The sequence below is a fragment of the Buceros rhinoceros genome, unplaced genomic scaffold (genome assembly GCF_000710305.1).
Source record: "Buceros rhinoceros silvestris isolate BGI_N320 unplaced genomic scaffold, ASM71030v1 scaffold2085, whole genome shotgun sequence".
Classification (NCBI taxonomy): domain Eukaryota; kingdom Metazoa; phylum Chordata; class Aves; order Bucerotiformes; family Bucerotidae; genus Buceros; species Buceros rhinoceros.
The window spans coordinates 78,727-96,498 of NW_010412160.1; the positions used below are offsets into that span (position 1 = coordinate 78,727).

The window sequence follows — 17,772 nt, forward strand, 5'->3', positions numbered from 1 at the left end:
TTATCAGGTAGCTGAAATGTAGATGAAGATGAAAAGATCTTTGCAGCCTCACAGGTTAGAGTAGCTTGACACAATGAAAGAGTGCTGGCTTGTGTCTCTGTAGTTTAAGGAAAGAAAGAACAATATTTTTGTTTGCCATTATCTGTAGCTGGAGGCAGCAGAGGCTGGGGCTGTGTTTTGCTATAGCCAGGATAGCACTGGAGACCAGCATTGATTCAAACCTGGAGGATTTGCAGCTGCGTGTGTCTGGCATTTAGTTTTGAAGGCTCCAGGATAGTGGACTGTTGAGATGCAGAGTTCAGGGCAGACCTGTCAGGGAGCATTTTAATTAAGTGTTAGAGTTAGGGGGCATTTCAGTAGTACTGCAGGTTCAAACCCTCCTGGGATTTTGGTTAAGGAAACACTATGCAATTACTACAAAGAGCTCAGATTAATCAGAGCTGTAAGCTGAGTACTACCACGTGTACATTTGAGTTGGAATGTGTCACAAGCAGCTTGGCTTTTAGAGACATCTTTCAAAGTGCTAAAGATATTTATGTATGACTATGAGGACGATTTTCTATTTACCATCTTCACCTGTTAACTTGATTTTTGTTTATTTTTTGCCTGCTGCAGACTATGTCAGAGAGCCACAATGATCATGCAAAATAGAAGTTCAGCCTTGCCCCTGTTTTCGAATGTGAGCTCCTTCTGGAAGAGAGATTCGCCTGAACCAGGACTCCTTGATGAAGTAGTATCACTCATTGGCAGCTATGATTTTCCTCAGACCACAGAGAGTTTTCCCTTCTCCACTGTGGAATCGACAAACATGTCCCTAAATGCCACAAGCAGAGACCCTCTGGGTGGACATGCTGTCTGGCAAGTAGTTTTGATTGCTTTCCTCACTGGGATCCTTGCGCTGGTGACCATCATAGGAAACATCCTAGTGATTGTTGCATTTAAGGTTAACAAACAACTGAAAACAGTCAACAATTACTTCTTATTGAGTCTTGCTTGTGCAGATTTGATCATTGGTGTTATTTCCATGAATCTTTTCACCACATACATCATCATGGACCACTGGGCTTTGGGAAACTTGGCCTGTGATCTTTGGCTCTCCATTGACTATGTCGCCAGTAATGCCTCTGTCATGAATCTCCTTGTCATAAGTTTTGACAGATATTTTTCCATCACTAGGCCACTTACATACAGAGCCAAACGAACAACCAAAAGGGCTGGGGTGATGATTGGTTTAGCATGGATGATCTCTTTCGTTCTTTGGGCCCCTGCCATCTTGTTCTGGCAGTATTTTGTTGGGGAGAGAACTGTCCCTCCTGATGAATGTTTCATCCAGTTTCTAACCGAACCTATCATCACTTTTGGCACTGCCATAGCTGCCTTTTACTTGCCAGTCACCATTATGAGTATTTTGTATTGGAGGATCTACAAGGAGACCGAGAAACGCACCAAAGAGTTAGCAGGGCTACAGGCTTCAGGCAGCGAAGCAGAGGCAGCACACTTTGTACATCAGACAGGCAGCTCCCGGAGCTGCAGCAGCTACGAGCTGCAACGACAGAGCATAAAACGCTCCACCCGAAGGAAATACAGACGCTGCCACTTCTGGCTCACGGTGAAGAGCTGGGAACCCAACACAGACCAGGGGGATCAAGAGCACAGCAGCAGTGACAGCTGGAACAACAATGATGCTGCTGCCTCCCTTGAAAATTCAGCCTCCTCTGACGAAGAAGACATTGCTGCAGAGACTAGAGCCATCTACTCAATTGTGCTGAAGCTTCCTGGTCACAGTGCCATCCTCAATTCCACAAAACTACCCTCCTCGGAAGATTTGCATGAGTCAGGGGATGAACTGCAGAAATCCGACACGGATTCGAAGGAAAAGAGAGCTAAAAGATTGCACCCTCCCAAAAATGTTCAGGATGGTGGGAATTTCCAGAAGAGCTTTTCTAAGCTTCCAATTCAGCCAGGGTCAGCAGTGACAACTACAGCTTCTGATGGCATCTCATCAGTGACCAAGACATCTGCAGCCCTGCCCTTGTCCTTCAAGGAAGCAACTCTGGCAAAAAAGTTTGCCTTGAAGACCAGAAGTCAGATCACAAAGCGAAAACGAATGTCGCTTATCAAAGAGAAGAAAGCAGCACAGACACTCAGTGCCATTTTGTTTGCCTTCATCATCACCTGGACTCCGTACAACATCATGGTTCTGGTGAACACCTTTTGCAGTTGTATCCCCAAAACTTTCTGGAACCTGGGATACTGGCTTTGCTACATCAATAGCACAGTGAACCCCATGTGCTATGCACTGTGTAACAAAACATTCAGAAACACTTTCAAGATGCTACTGCTGTGCCAGTGTGACAAACGAAAACGACGCAAGCAGCAGTATCAGCAAAGGCAGTCCGTCATTTTTCATAAACGGATCCCTAGGGAGGCTTCATAGAATAGTATTTTTTAAACAAACAAAGAAGCGGGGACGGGACGGGATGGGATAGGATGGGATGGGATGGGATGGGATGGGATGGGACAGGTTGGGGTAGGAAGGAATGGGATGGGGTGTGTTGGGGTTGGAGGGTGGTTCCAGGGTGCTGATTGAAACATCTAAACATCAAGACATGAAAGCAGCTGCCAGGCTTATGTATCCTTTTAACAAATTCAGCTTAATATCAAAATCAAATCTGCATTCTAAAAAACTAACAAACTTCAATGTTTTTACTAAGGAATGAAAGACTTGATAAAGTTTTCCTATAAATTTGCAAAAAGCTGTCTAGCAATTATAAACCCATTATTGATCTGCCCAGCTCTTTGATAATAATCAACTCTGGGATCTCAGGTAAGCACATCTAGCTAGCCCAACTCTTCTATTTCCAAGGAATCCAACAACTTTCAATTCAAGTCACATATAGATGTAGCACACTGGAGAAACAGGATTATGAAATTATTTGAGACACTGTACAGGTTGCAAAATTGCTTCTTGTTGTCCAGGTAGAGCTTTCTGTCTACTTCTCTTCTGGTGTGTTATTAATTGTACCCCTGATTCCTGATTACCGAGTATCTGTGTGTGCAGCAAATGTTATATATATGTGTGTGTGAGTGTGTATGTATGCATAACATGCATTCACAACTCTAAAATACACACATACCAGGAGAAAGGTCATTTATTCGCCTAGGTTTTACAGGGTGCCCCATCATGATTACACGTGAGTGAAATTTTATTAAAAAAAAAAAGTTTATCTTTGAAACTAAAACTTGGTGTCCACATTTCAAATGGAGAGAACCAAAGCATAGCCTGTGAGCTTAACAGACTACAGTTTTATAATGGGGCACACACACAGTAAAACCTTATTCTTGAGCACAGTATCTCTCCCCAGAGTGATCACACCTTTCTAAAAGATAAGAAGGTGAGAGAAATTGAAGGCTACATTCAGAGCAGAGTATGAAGTTATGTTTGTAGGGTGTAGGATGATAAGAGTCCACATCTGGGCTGCACAGTGCTAATGCTCAAAGGGAGTTGCTCAGGCACCAGGTGGGCACAGCCGTTAGCAGGAGCCCCGTTTCCTGCTCAGGCAGCCACACTGCTGTCGGGGCACGCACAGACGCTGTGACACCTTGTCCTGAGTTGCACTATATGGATGCACCACTGTCCTCAGCCAGCTCAGATCCAATGCACAGTATCCATATGGCTTCCAATGAAAGTTCAAGTTGTAATTTTCAGTCTAAACTTGGTGGGCCATCCCGCCTGCACTGTCTGCCCAGGTGATCCTCAGATACAAAAGATTAGTGTAAAAGAAATGCTTTATTTTTGTAAATGAGGAATGCTCGCTAAAAAGTGTTTCTTTTCCAGCACCTGTTTTAAAAATCATCAGGAGGAGTAAACCTAAATCTGTTTAGTGCCACATTATTCGGTGTTGCGAAAAACATGATATTGCCAATTTCTAACCTGGCAGTTTTTGATAAAGAAAATTTTAAAAGGGCTTTAATTTGTGATGTGGTCTGCACCAAACGATTTATAAAATTCTGATATCCCTTGGGGAAAGGAATGTACTTTAAGCTATTGTTCTATATCTGATTTAATTACATGTTGAAAGATAATTTTGTATTCTCCTTTGAACTGACCAAAACGTTTTTTATTGCTTAGACTCTTACTTTGCTGAAAATAAAACAAATATCTTCTTTTACAAAGGGGCATCAGTGTTGTGAACACAGAACTGATGTTAAAGCTGCTTTTGTACTCAGTGTGAGATGGTGTTTACAGATGATTTTGACAACAGTGGAAATATATTAAATGGTGTCTGTGTATCTGAACTGTTTAATTTTGTGTTATGTTCATATGAGAAATATTTATACATACTTCACCAAATGTTTTATTTAATGTTGATAAATATTGCTCTTCAGTCTTCAGCTGTAGTGTCCTTTTAAAGTGATTCATAAGGGTCAGCTTGAGAAATGAATAGAGTATACCTAGCTTTCTTGTCACTAAAACAAGTATTCTTGGCATATAAATCTCCCTTTTGGATAAATGGTTTAAAATGTCTACCAAAAGGTAATCTTGTAAATGTTCAGTATAAAACACAAAAAAAAAAAAAAAAAAAAGAGATTTGTACTGCTTTTAAGGTTAACAACCCAATGTCTACCAAAAGGTAAATTTGTAAATGTTCAGTAAAAAACACCAAAAAAAAAAAAAAAAAAAAAGAGATTAAAGCTTCATCTATAAGTCACAGGTGCATTTTGAGCGAGAGGGTTTACCGGTTTGGTAGCCACTTACAACCAAAGTCTTACAAGGCACCCATGTTGCAAAGAAAATTAATGACATTTATTTATAGAAATAAGCATACATTTGAAATATATTCATTACTTAAGTTGACCTAACTAATGTTTTAGCATTTAAATCTATATATCTGTATCTATATATATTGCCATATTATTATCTTCTGGTATCTAGAGTAGTGCTGTGCCCCTAATACACAAAATGTGAGAGCATATGAGGAAGCCAGAGTTTATCAGGGGGATTTGTGGTATATTATTATTAATTTTGTGATGGGAAACTTATTTTTAATGAAGTTAAGCTTCCTTGAAAGCAGCTCTCACCACTGTTTACATATTAGGAAGAGTTAAACCCTTGGATTGTTTTAACAGAGAAATAAACAACCTGTCTTTTGATGTGTGAACAGGCTTTAAAATGTTATTTACAGGCATCATAAAATGTGTAGGTATACACATATTTTAGCATAGATCAATTTAGTTATTTATTTAATGGAATGTGCACTATAAAATATTAATAATTTGGCTGTGTTACAAGTACAGTGGGGATCAAATTAATTTGTATTTTTTATGTCTACATATTTGCTCTAAACCCATGCACACACAAAAATTTTAGCTTTGTGCACAAGTCAAGGTATTCTTTATCAGCACAGGCACACATTATAGGTTGCAGAAGAAAAGCAATGCAAGAACAAAAGGTACAATCTGACACAGTGCTACTTTTAAGTACAAGTGAGGTAATATTTCATCTGTTTTGAGGAAAATTAAGTCAGAAACATGATAGAAAGCATCATTCTGCAGGCAGACAACCATCTTGGTCCCATTAACACGCCTCACATGGCAAGCTGGCTATTCAGAGACCAGGCACCATCCCCACTGATTGCAGTAATACAAGGCTAGACCCCATATGAAGAGGATCAAAAAATCAGAAGCAGTAGTCAGACAGAAGCCATTGGGTTGTCTGGAAAAAGCTTTGTAGAAAAGAACCCAATCACTGTCAGCCTCCGAACAGCTCCAAGACAACCCAGTGTTACACAGTATACACTGGGCTTTCTTGGTGTAAAACTGTGACAGAAGTTTGCTGCTTCTGTATCACTACAGGCTCCGGGACATGTCTGATCCAGAGATCCAGGGCCAGGTGTCATGGTACATGAAGCACTTTATCCTACCCTAGCATAACACACTTCTTACAAATGTAATCTGCAGGTCAGTGTGGCCCTGTTCTAAAGCTAAAAAAAATACAGGAAAGGCTTGAGAGGTTCCCAGGTTCTAAACCTGTGAATCTATATATCCTGAACAATAAATGACTGAAAGGAATCTGCCGGTTTTGTGAGGATATCCACACAGATGTTCTGAGGAGTTGGTGACCTTTCTCAGTTATGTACAACTTCACTTTCTTCTTATGTTGTCTTGATTATTGTATTTCCTTGCTGCTTCTGCAAGAATATTCTAAAAAGTCTTGGCTCATTATCAACTTTAATATGAGGTATAGAAGTAGTGAATACAACTCCCAAAGCATGCTCGGTTTACCTCTACAGAATTGAAACCTTAAAGCAAAAGGAAATTTTTATCTTTTTTCCCTGATCACCAGCATCAGTAATTTTGCATATATGGCTATCGTCATGCTATGATATCATGCTAAGCTATTTGTAAACTGCATTTCACTGCATTATTTGTGAATCCGTATTCAAATTTACATTTGAGATTCCAAACCCTCATTCTCCTCCAAATGGCTCTCGGGTTCTCTTCATAAAATGGGCTTTACAGGCTTGTCTTTTTCTTTGCTTTCAGAATATTCTTAAGCAAAGTTAATCTGCTTTAGGACAAATTACTAGCTCCAGCAGTTGTAGTGTTGAGGTCAGATACTTTCTTTTCTAAAGGTGTTTAAAACATCAAAAAAAAAAAAAAAATGGAGCAGGATCCGCATATTCCAGGTCCTTTTTGGCAGAAATAGTCTGTTGGCAGTTCACCAAGCCTGACCTTCTTTGTGGCATCTGGGGATGACTTGCCCCTAAGAATGTTCTGCCAAGTCACCAGTAGTTTGAACTTCATGCAGTTCATTATTCATCACATATTTTAATGCATTTGAAAGTTACTTAAATCATATGTATTCATTATAGTAACTCTGAATATTCTTTGACCCGTATAAATATACTGCCCCTTTTCACAACTTGCTTCCAGCTTTGGTGATTTTCTATTTTATGTAGTCCTTTTGTCTTTTATGTATTTACTCATGCAAATACCACTGCACTTGCTTCTGGGAGCAGGTGAAAGTGATATTATGTTTGCAGATTGCTTATTGTTTACCCAAAGGATATGTAGAGATGACTGCTGGAGACAAGGTGTTCATAACGGTGGCTGTCTTTTCTATCTATCTCATGAACTGGGCTCCCATGATACCCAAGCACTTTTTTTTTTTTTTTGGAAGCTTAGCTAAAGCATGCGTGGCATTCAGGTTTTCATAGAATTAAAAAACTTATTTAGTTATGATTTTCTTCCCTGCATCAGGCATAGATCATTTGTAGCTTCTCCAACTATTCTACTGCTTTTAGGAGCTTCCAGACAGATAATGGGGAAAATACAAATTTGTAATGTCTGATACTTGGGCATTTTTGTACTTCAGCTTTTAAAGTAAGCAGAAAGGGGCTAATCTAATTGTGCTGTGTGTTGGAAATGAGCATGAATAGGGATGTTTGGAACTGTACACAATGTTTATACCATTCCATACACTGTGGCACCACAACTGGCTGAAACCGACCATCATAGTATTCTGTGTCACTGACAGGTCTTTATAGTCTTCATTGGCAAACTCATTCACTGTGCCAAACTGGCATTCAGGACTTGGACTACTTTTCACCACCCATGTCATATCTTCATAATATAATATAGATTGTATTTTTTTTTTCTCAAGAAAGATATAATTACTGTTGTGGTTATTTCCAGATACCTTCTGAGGTGTGCTTGAGGACTTTTTGCTTAATTTTAAATATTAAAACGTCTCAGGGAAATTTCAGTTAGCCCTGACAGAGATTTTTTAATGGAAGGAGTACCGGTAACACAGGAAAACATTAAGATAAGTGCTATTTATTTCACGGCTTGTTCCAACATGTATCGTGTGGTATGCATATTGTACCTATACATCTCTATGCACTTCGTGTATCTCAGAAGGATAACATATGTATGACATAGTACTATGCATGTATATAGAGAGACATGCATGCAAATCTAGAGCAATATATACCGATGTATATATACTCATGCTGAAATTGTCAGCCATGGTAAACATTGCCTTTGATACCTCATCAGCTGTAACTGGATGGTGGAACTGTGTTTAAGTCTACTCTGTTTAGCTGCAAGAAAAGTTTCCACATCGTTCCTTAGTGAATATTTTTCCAATTGCATTGTCTTTATTTCTGAATGTGGTATCTTCAGTGTACTGTGCTGGCTTTTCAGACTTTACCCAAAATCTAGAAATGCATGACCAGATTTCACTTTTTGAGCTATTGCATCAATACTGCACTAGGTTTAAGTTCATTAACTTAGCTAAAATCACTCTGGCTTTGCCAAATAGGGAAATAAAGGCCTCTGTTTCTAACGGTCGATTCTGTCTGAGTTCACATAAGACAAAATCCTATGTTCATGCGAACATCACTGTCAGTTTCTCAGTATAGGTACAGGAATCCAGCTACTATAAAACAGTTGGAGGCAAATATCACAATTATATAAAGGCAAAATAAAGCAAGTCACCACTGCAAATTATTTAAGGTAACAAGAACACTCCTCCCATTAGAAATGAGAGGGGAAAATTATCATTCTTCCTCACCTCATCCTATTGCTCTGCCCTTTCTGTGGCATGTAATAATACATTTCATCTGCCAGTCCCACAGGTAGAATTGTGCAAGCTTTGAAAACCTCATTTGCCTGGTAGGACTGAGAAATGTACAGTATATCTAGATCATTCACCCTTTTCTGGTTTTGTAAACACTGAAACCTTGACTGAATTTGACTGGGATGTATAATGCGGACCTCAGAGAAGTTCTTCCAAAAATAGTGATAAAACCATTCAGCTCAACTGTGGTGAGGAGAGCTAACTTTTTTTCCAAGCTAGTGAAGCTATACAATTTATTTAACTTGGCAGAAAGCATGGAAAAAAAACAAACACATTTAAAGTTTTTATAGATGTGAACATCCTCCTTGCATAAGGGTGAATAAGCACATGTAAACAGTGCCCAGAAAAGTTCAGTGTATGAATGACTGTAAGCCAAAAGCACACATCACCATCAGCTCCACTGTTGACATAGCAGACTGACACGCCACTCAGGGCTCTGTGAAGAGACCCTTATTATAGCAGACTAGGACTGAATAACTAGGCGTTAATACAAAAGCAGGGCTGGTTTATCTGATTGTGTATGCATTTTCCAGAAATTTGATGTGAAATTCTTACTCTTGCCAGGACAAAAGTTTTTTAGTGCAGTATCTGGAATGAAAGAATGCTTGAAATGCTTTGGTAATCATTACTTGACATTGGCTAATAATCTGAAAAGCACAGGACATTATTGTACAGAGAGAAATTAAATTTATTTTTCAGATCATTCACAGAGACATAGTTAATTTACTTAAAATACTCATAAGATCTGAAAACTTTTACACTATCATGGAAAAAAAAATCTATGGACAAGAATCTGATTCCTTAGGCAGCTTCAAAATAGCTAGGCCTCTTGAGAATATTTTTCTTCTGGTTTGAAATCTCTGAGTAACAAAGCAACTGTAGTCACTCCTTAAATAGTGCCTAGTCTAGAGACATCAAAGCAGTGAGTAAATGGCCTTCATTAATCTGTGCTTAACAAGTCCTCTTTAAGAATTATTAGTGTTATGGCACAGACCGATTAACACCATGAGGGTAGAAGATAAAACTCAATTTACTTTGCACAGTGCTGCACGATGCGCATGCATCGCAAGTAGACCTGTGCAGGATTTCCTGATGCTCAGTGCTTTTCTCCACTCATTACCTTTATTTTTCATATGGAGTAGTCCCTTCCTATTGAATATACCTACTCAATACCCTCTACCATCAATAGAGAAATATGCCATTTTTTTAGCCACTGCAAAATTATATTAAATCAGATGTAGCTGGAGTTAAGCCACTCTTTTCCTCTAGTGATGTGAATTTTTCTGATTCAAAAACACATTCCATTTGCTTGGCTTATATCTTCATTTATGATGTTTATTTTACAACTGATATTAGGACAAAACCTTTCCAAAGTTCAGGGCTGCAGAAGTATCTCTGAGTAAATATTTGATTCCTTTACTCAGAATGAGTGTGGTTTCTTGACCAGAGCTTAGTCTGAACAAATATTGAGGTATAAGGACAGAACAGGCTTTATCTCCTGCTCTGCCATACACTTCACTAAATATGATGGAGAGTCCTTTCAGACTCGTTTTCAAAATAGTATAGCTACGTGAAGTAGCTGCGCACTTCCCCACAGTTATTGAGACTGTCTGAGGAGACTTGAACTGACGCGTTTTGCTCCCTGCTGTGAAACATTACCAAGTATGAAGAACTACCCCACCACTGAACGCAAGAGAAACTTAAAGTAATATGCACGTGTGACCTTTTTTTTTTTTTACTCTGTAAAATGTATACTGCCTGACTCAGTGTCCATCATCGGAGGTGAAATGTAAAGTAATACTTGAGATTCACAGCTGCTGTCATATGAAAGATGCATGGGGAAGGATCATTGAAATCTGTATACTCAGTACACAAAAGTGCCTCTTCAAACGTTAAAGCATAAAAATCCATGAATTACCATTCACTGCTTTCCGAAAGAACTAAGAAAATGCTAAATATAATGTGACGTTGGCACTTGTAAACTGTAGACATTAGAAAATGAAGGAGTCATAATTTTTTTCCACAAGTTATCCCTTGGTTTCTAGAGGTTCCCCCTCTAGACTCGAGTCAACCCAGTTGACTCTTGCCCCAGTTCTTCATGTGTCAGTGTTGATCACAGGATTTTTGCTCCTCTTCCACCAACAGTCACAGGACTCCAGCTTAGCGTGAAGCGAGAAGTGAGGTCCTGCCTCACTTCCTGGAAGGGTGTGGGCCACACCGGTCAAGACAAGTTGTTACAAGAAAGAGTCATAAGCTTCCTGCTTCTGTTTGAAGATAGCAGGTATTTTTGTGATAGAAATAGAGATAACATTACAGGAATCTGATGAACATATTTTAAGTGTTTCCTGATGTGTTTTTCTGTTCCTATTACTTGAAAGTTTTCTGTGCCATTCTTCTGATTATAGAGCAAAACAAGTTCCAGAGATAACATCTGATTTTATATTTTTGAGGCTTGAATATTTTGACTAAATTGACATTTTTCTGCTTCTTTCTGATTTTGAAGTATATGGGCACATTACATGCAGTAATTAAGCAGCTCAGAAATGGCTTTTATAAAAAGGGATTTGTCATTTTACTCCTTATCAAACACTGATTTTCTTCGGCCAAAACCAGTGCAGCTGAACTTACTGTAAACTGATGAAATAATTAGGAAGCAGCAGAAAGGAGACCCTCACCTTCTGCTACATAAAAAGGTAATGCATGAGCATTCACTCAAAGTCTGGTATCTATTCATCTAGTATTCATTCAGATAGTATACAAAATATTAACATTTTATAAATTATTGGCCAAGTTGCTCCTTTTTTTTGCTAACAGCTGTCTTACTTAATAGCTATCCTTCTGCTGACTAATTAAATTCTGTGACTCAGTAAACTCTCGGTCCTGATTCATACCAATGGCAGGTTGCAAAACACTAGCACATTAATGTGGAAGAGCAGAGGTGGACAATGATGGAGAGTAATTGTTTTCCTCAGCTGCAGTGTTTTAAAGGAACCTTCCCTTTCTCAGCTAATAAAAGCAAGAATAAGAGAAGACATAAAGAGACAGACTCCAATACTTTGTAAGCACCCTCCCCTCTGGAATGACCACCAGCCCTGCAGTTCTGAGGGCAGAAGGTGGATGGCCATGTTTTGGTAGAAAAATGAATGCATTGGCCCAGGCCGGGTGTCCTGCAAGCACTCACATTTCTTATTTCACTGTATAGGTATCAGCTCAAAATGCGCTGTCAGAACTTGGCTCCCACTGAACTGTCACAGTGGAACATTGTGCTCTTAAGAGATTTTTCTCCTGCCAAGATGCTTTAGCTTTTTTTTTTTTTTTATCCTCCACATAAATCTAATCAGGTGGCACCTTCCCGTGTGGAATTTTCCTTGCAAATATATTATTGTAATCTACAAATGACTTTTACCCTGTATGCCCTGATAACAATTGCATTAATATAAGCTGATAAACTCATTTTTTTAGCTGCTGCTCGTAGAGTGGCTTGCTAGTTAAGATAAAAAGTAAATGATGTGATATAAAAGTCATATCTGATCGTACAGTAATACACTGTGTGCCAAGCAGTTGGTGAGGTAAGGTTTACATAACGACCAGACATTGCTTGAACTTTTGAGATATATTTGCATGTTCTTTTTTCTTTTCTGGACCCAACACAGGGGCAGAAGACAGAACAAGCAATTAAGAAAAATGTAATTGCTTTGATTAAACTAATCTGGGAGTAGATGTTGCAAGAGGGTTATACAATCTAGAGAAAGTGTTTGAAAAGTCTTCATCATGTAGATTCTGTTCTTTGGGTAAAATGTTATTGCCCCCAGTCTGGGATGACTCTCTTCAGATGCCGATTTGTAAAAGGAAATTTTGACTCTGTTCATATGCTACAGTGTTCTTTGGCTGCTACTAATTCCCTTAATGACACAGTCGGTTGCTCAGTGAAATTGCTCTGTGCTCTTTTAGTGGTGGCAAACGCCAGCCTTTTCTGGGGGCTGAAGCGCAGCTCCAGCTGATGGAAAGACTCCCACTGTGCTTCTAAAACACATTTTTCCCCCAAGATAGGCAGGAGGCGAGCAGTCTCCTGTACCAGGGTGTGTGGCTGCCCTGTGTGGCCTCCCCTCTGTGTCCTGGACATCCACCCACATGGCCCACACCCTCCTCTCACCAGGCACAACCCTGCAAAGAAATCTGCAAGAACATACAGCAAGCACAGTGAGCCATGTATGTCCTTCCAGTTCCCTTCCTCTGTGCTGCTGCTCAGTGTTAAGATATTCACACAACAAAATTGTGGCTTCTAAAATAATTTCCAGCTTAACTGTAAAACACAGTGGCCTTTATTCCCAGCAGCATTAGAGAAAAATGGAAATTAGGAATTGCTCATTTCTGGCCCATTTATGACTTCTTTTTTTTCTTTTTCATTTAAATGATGTACATATAACATTTATTTGTTTGTACGAAAGATTGCAGGTTACTGATCCAGCAGGTTACTGATAGATATTTTAGCATATTCAGAGAAATTCATTCACACAAAGAGACATCTTGGATTTCTTTGTCCTTTCTTACCAAATTCATTGCAGACAGTTAAAGACTCACCTCTGCATGAGTGTCTTCCTGTATTTCTGACAATTGAGCGGTTTTCTCACGTGCTCCAGTTTGTTCAATTTTCTTCCTTCATCTGTTTCCTGACTAATGGTTTCAGAATTACCAAGCCTTTGCCCTTTTGACAGTGCACAGAGTCCATTTGCACCAGTTTAGATTAACTACGTAGCCTAAGGTATCAGGAGGAATCCAGCTGCAGTGTGAGACTCGCTGCCTTGCTTCTTTTACAGCTTGAATTAGACCCTCAATTCTCACACGCTCACAGACAAGGGGTTTTGTCCAGGGCTTTGAATCTTCGTAAAATATAATAAAATAATCAAGTTCATATAATTGAGATGTTAAAAATATCAATCTAGAATCCATCCTATTAATTTAAAGTACCATATCAAATATATTTTCCTAGTAGTTGTGGAAGCAAATATCTCAGTGCATAGCCATGATTAGCTATGTAGCCTGTAACGAGATCTAATACAAAACAGATATTCATCAAATATTTCATTAAATAATGTGACCTAATTCATCCTGGCTGAACAGACTTAGTTTAGTTCAATCCTGCTGTTAAGCCTTCTTCAAAATTCTCATTAGCATCGATGGAAATTCTAGCAAGAGCAGATAAATCAGTCTCTATAGGACAGATGACTAATGCTTTGGGTTTGTATTTCTAGTTAATAAATGTAATCAAATTACTTAAGTTATAAACACTCAAAGCCTGTTCTGTGCCCTCAGGGAACCCCTTTCACTATCCCACTGCAGAAAAGCTGCATATAGCAGGATATATTCCACTAATACAGTCAAAAATATATGGGTGTATAAGACTAAACAGCTTAAAAAAAATCATACTGTAAATGATGTGATTGAGTGAAATTGTATGTATATTTTTCAAGTCTTCAGAATAGTTGAAGTTTTAACTTATTTCAAATTTTTAAGTTGAAATCTATTCATATTTGGAAATTTTGTACAACCTTGTAAAGTTAAATACTACGTCACTGTAATTTATTTTGGTTGACAATATATATTAACACGTGCTCATTTATATATAAAGTGTACTGTTTATCAATTGCTTCTAAGGCAGCAATAAAAACATGAAAGTTGTTCTCATTTTCCTGTCACAGCTGTCATTTATATTCAGTATATTGTTTTACTTTAAAATATTTTTAATTCTGTTCCCTGCTAAAACAGAGAGCGTACTGAGTTTTTAACTATCTTCCACTGCTCAGTCAATAGATGGGCTATTCGTGCTTGTACAGCTACAAGTGTTTGGGAATACACTGTGTAGAAGCCCAAGGAAGAGACTGCCACTTCAGTGCATCACCCCAAGAGGACATCAGGAAGTGAATGGCGAAAAAGAGACGGAACTTACTCTCTTCCTATTAGTTTTGTTTTTACTTTTTAACTGAAAGGTTTCCACATGATACTGCAGGTCCTTTCAAGCTCTGTAAAGTGAGTGGCTTTCAGACCTCTTACAGAAATGAGCGTGAGTAGAAGTTACAGAGTACCTTAGAAAATCAGACCCACTGTTAAGATTTGATTCAGTAAAATAGCTCCTTTCCAATTTCCCTTCATCTTGAAGGAAATGCTTTTAAACTTTCCTCCACAAGCACAAACTGTGGGGGGGCTGATGTGCTTTTCCTGCTTTGTGCACCACAGGATGTACCTGCAAATTCGTGTCCAGCTGCCATCCAACCCAAAGTCTAGGAGTGTAACAGGGAACAAATGTGTTCTCCATATGTCAAGGAGCACTCGTTGCTATGAAATGCAATCATCTACAGACTTTTGAGTGGCATATCTACAGCCACTGTAAAACAGAAATCATGTGAGCAATGGGCTTAACTGGAAGAGTTTCCTACGGTGATTCAATTTTTTTTCCTCCTTGCTGATCTGAGGAACATAAATGTAAAGTTACCAATAGTAGAGGGAGCTAGAAACAATGCATTTTCCTTTATACAATGGTCTCTGCAATAAAGTACTAGAGGAAATATGCAAAATTCTAAAAAACAAAGGGAAGACTATGGTCTTTGACCACACATAATGTAAAACGAAAAAGAATGTATGTTGAGAAGTGGGTTTGTTTGCTTTTTATAGTTACTACAAAGGTGGACTCTTGCTGAATTTCTTTTCTTTTTGATAACTGTCAAATTTCACCTGTCCATCTTTCTTCCTTTTATTCCAGGATGGAATAGAACTTTGTCACCCTTTCAGGAGTAAATGTGAACAGTGTATCACAGAATAACTCAAACAGCTGAAGCACAGCTGGATGCAGCGAGCGGCTGAGGGTGCCACTCCTCCAGCCCCATCCAGCTGATCTACACTAAGCTGCTTGTGCCAGGCTCAGGAGGGAGATAGATAGAAGACAACACACACTAGCAATTACTGCTTGTCACCTGAAAGCAGTAACTGTCCACCCGGATGAGGAATGCCTTCTCAGCTGATATTGGGTGGGGCGGGGTACGACCACAACAAACCAGCCTGATAGAGCTAACAAGTGTCAGCTGAGAGGTGGAGGTTGTTGCTGGTTGCTGTTTCTGGTGAATCTGGGATGCTTTCACAGCAACTTTTGTGGTTGAAACGGGCTGGGAGGTTTACTTGGCCCAAGTGTGTGGCGTAGTCCTAGCCTAGATCTGGTTGTGAAAGCTCTATGTCTTGAAAATCATTGATGCTGCATTCAAACATCAGTTGCTTCAAGTAAGGCTAAGGCAGTGATAGTTACAGATTAAAATCCTGGCTTTTAAGCACTTTTAAAGTAACTCTGGATTAGGACTAAAACAAACTCCTGACGCAGGCACCTCAAACCCTATAGTCCAGCTCCAGTTCAGAAGCCCAAATATAATTTATTAAAAACTATTCATTCTTAATTCTCTGAGCATCCTCGATGTTCTCCTTAATGCAAAGGTCACTGTGCTGCACTCATGATAAATATAATAAAGGCTGCTTTGTTAAATAAAACAATAAACTATCCCCATGACTTTTAACCAGAGTAACGTCTGCCACTTCAGCAGCGAAATACATCTCCTTGATACAAGAAGAAAGTTTAAAAAGCACAAATCCTTTTCTCCAGCAAGTAAGCTGTTTCTTGATGAGGTTTTCACAATGAAAATTTACTTCTGCTTCATTGTAAAGATATCCAAATGCTGCATTTTTCAGCATTTCTGTCAGCCAGCTGATACAACCCTTCGCAGCTTTTTGGCTGTTCTACTTTATGCAACTAGATGTGAATTCCAGGTGAGTTAGTTGTTTGTATCTCCTCTGAAGCCGTTTATTATCTTATGAAGTTAGTAAGTCGTCAGGGAAGAATGGGAAATTGTCGGTTTATTGAAAATTTTTCCCACCAGTTTTTGTATTTCTTCCATTCCATTGGGGTCAAAGAAAAAGTAATGCAGCTTCTAATGCTGCTCAAACAAAACCTGAGTGTATTAGTCTTTTCCTGAAATATTCGACCCTCTTTCTCGCAGTTAGTTCAGCAAGGATTTGCACATCACTTAACTACACAGACTTGTGGCTCTGAAATATGGCAGGGAAGAATATTTTTTTTGCCATTAAGAGTTAGTTCAGCAAGGATTTGCACATCACTTAACTACACAGACTTGTGGCTCTGAAATATGGCAGGTAAGTATCTTTTTGTAGCCATTAAGTATGGCTATTTGACAGACTTTTCCATGGCTTAAATTCAAACTTGTTTGTCTCAAGAAGGAGAAGATGGGATGTTCTTCCCCAAAATGTCCACCATTATACAGAACAAGAGCAGCATCAAAGTATTCATCTGATATGATGCAATCAGAAAACTCAACATTAATTTAGGTGCTTTTTTGCAGTTTTAAGGATTTATCATGCTGGTTGTAGCCAGTCTGAAAGATAATTATCTTAAAGCTAATAAACAAACCAGGAGGGACCTTGCACAGAATGAATGTGCCTTGCTTTTGGTTTATTTTAAGAGTATGAGAACAGCTGCAAGAATCTCTTGGGTTTGTTAATTATGTTATCCAGAGATTTTAGAAATGAACTATTTGCATCTCGCCTCTCCTGTCCATAACAATAAAGGCTTCAGACACTGTGGAAATAGTACCTTCCCCACCCCTCCACCACCCCCCCACCACTGCATGTGCCAGGCTGTGAAGATTGTGAAGTTCTTCCTCTTCCTCTAAACATACAGGACAACAACTGAGGACAGGGCAGGAGTCCCTGGACACAATCCAATCTCTATGGGCAAAAACTCTGTACGCTGCTCTGACCACAGCAATGTTCCCTGTAGAAACTTAGAATGGGAGAGATGGGACAAAATGAGAAGTGGGTGGAACTGTTAACGAGACATATCTGCTGATATACAGAGCACAGAGAAGGCAGAGAAGGATGATGTGGAGCAACTATGGGTTTACACATAATTACTGTTTTGTTACGGATATTCATAATTTTTGTGGATATATAATAATACGTAAATGTGGCTGAGCACACTGCCTTGTTTTTGAAGCTATGCGCTTTTTGCCAATATTTTCTCTTCTGAGAATAGTCATCAGGTTTTTGTTGAATTGGGGGGAGAGGGCAGGTTG

General features: G+C 39.0%; 1 protein-coding gene across 1 annotated transcript; it reads left to right on the top strand.

Moving 5' to 3' along the window:
• The first annotated feature begins 612 nt into the window (after positions 1–612).
• CHRM3 (cholinergic receptor, muscarinic 3) lies at positions 613–2,524 on the top strand. The gene has a single exon (XM_010136276.1). The coding sequence runs from the start codon at positions 635–637 to the stop codon at positions 2,435–2,437; it is 1,803 nt and encodes a 600-aa protein (XP_010134578.1). The 5' UTR covers positions 613–634; the 3' UTR covers positions 2,438–2,524.
• Positions 2,525–17,772: the final 15,248 nt, after the last annotated feature.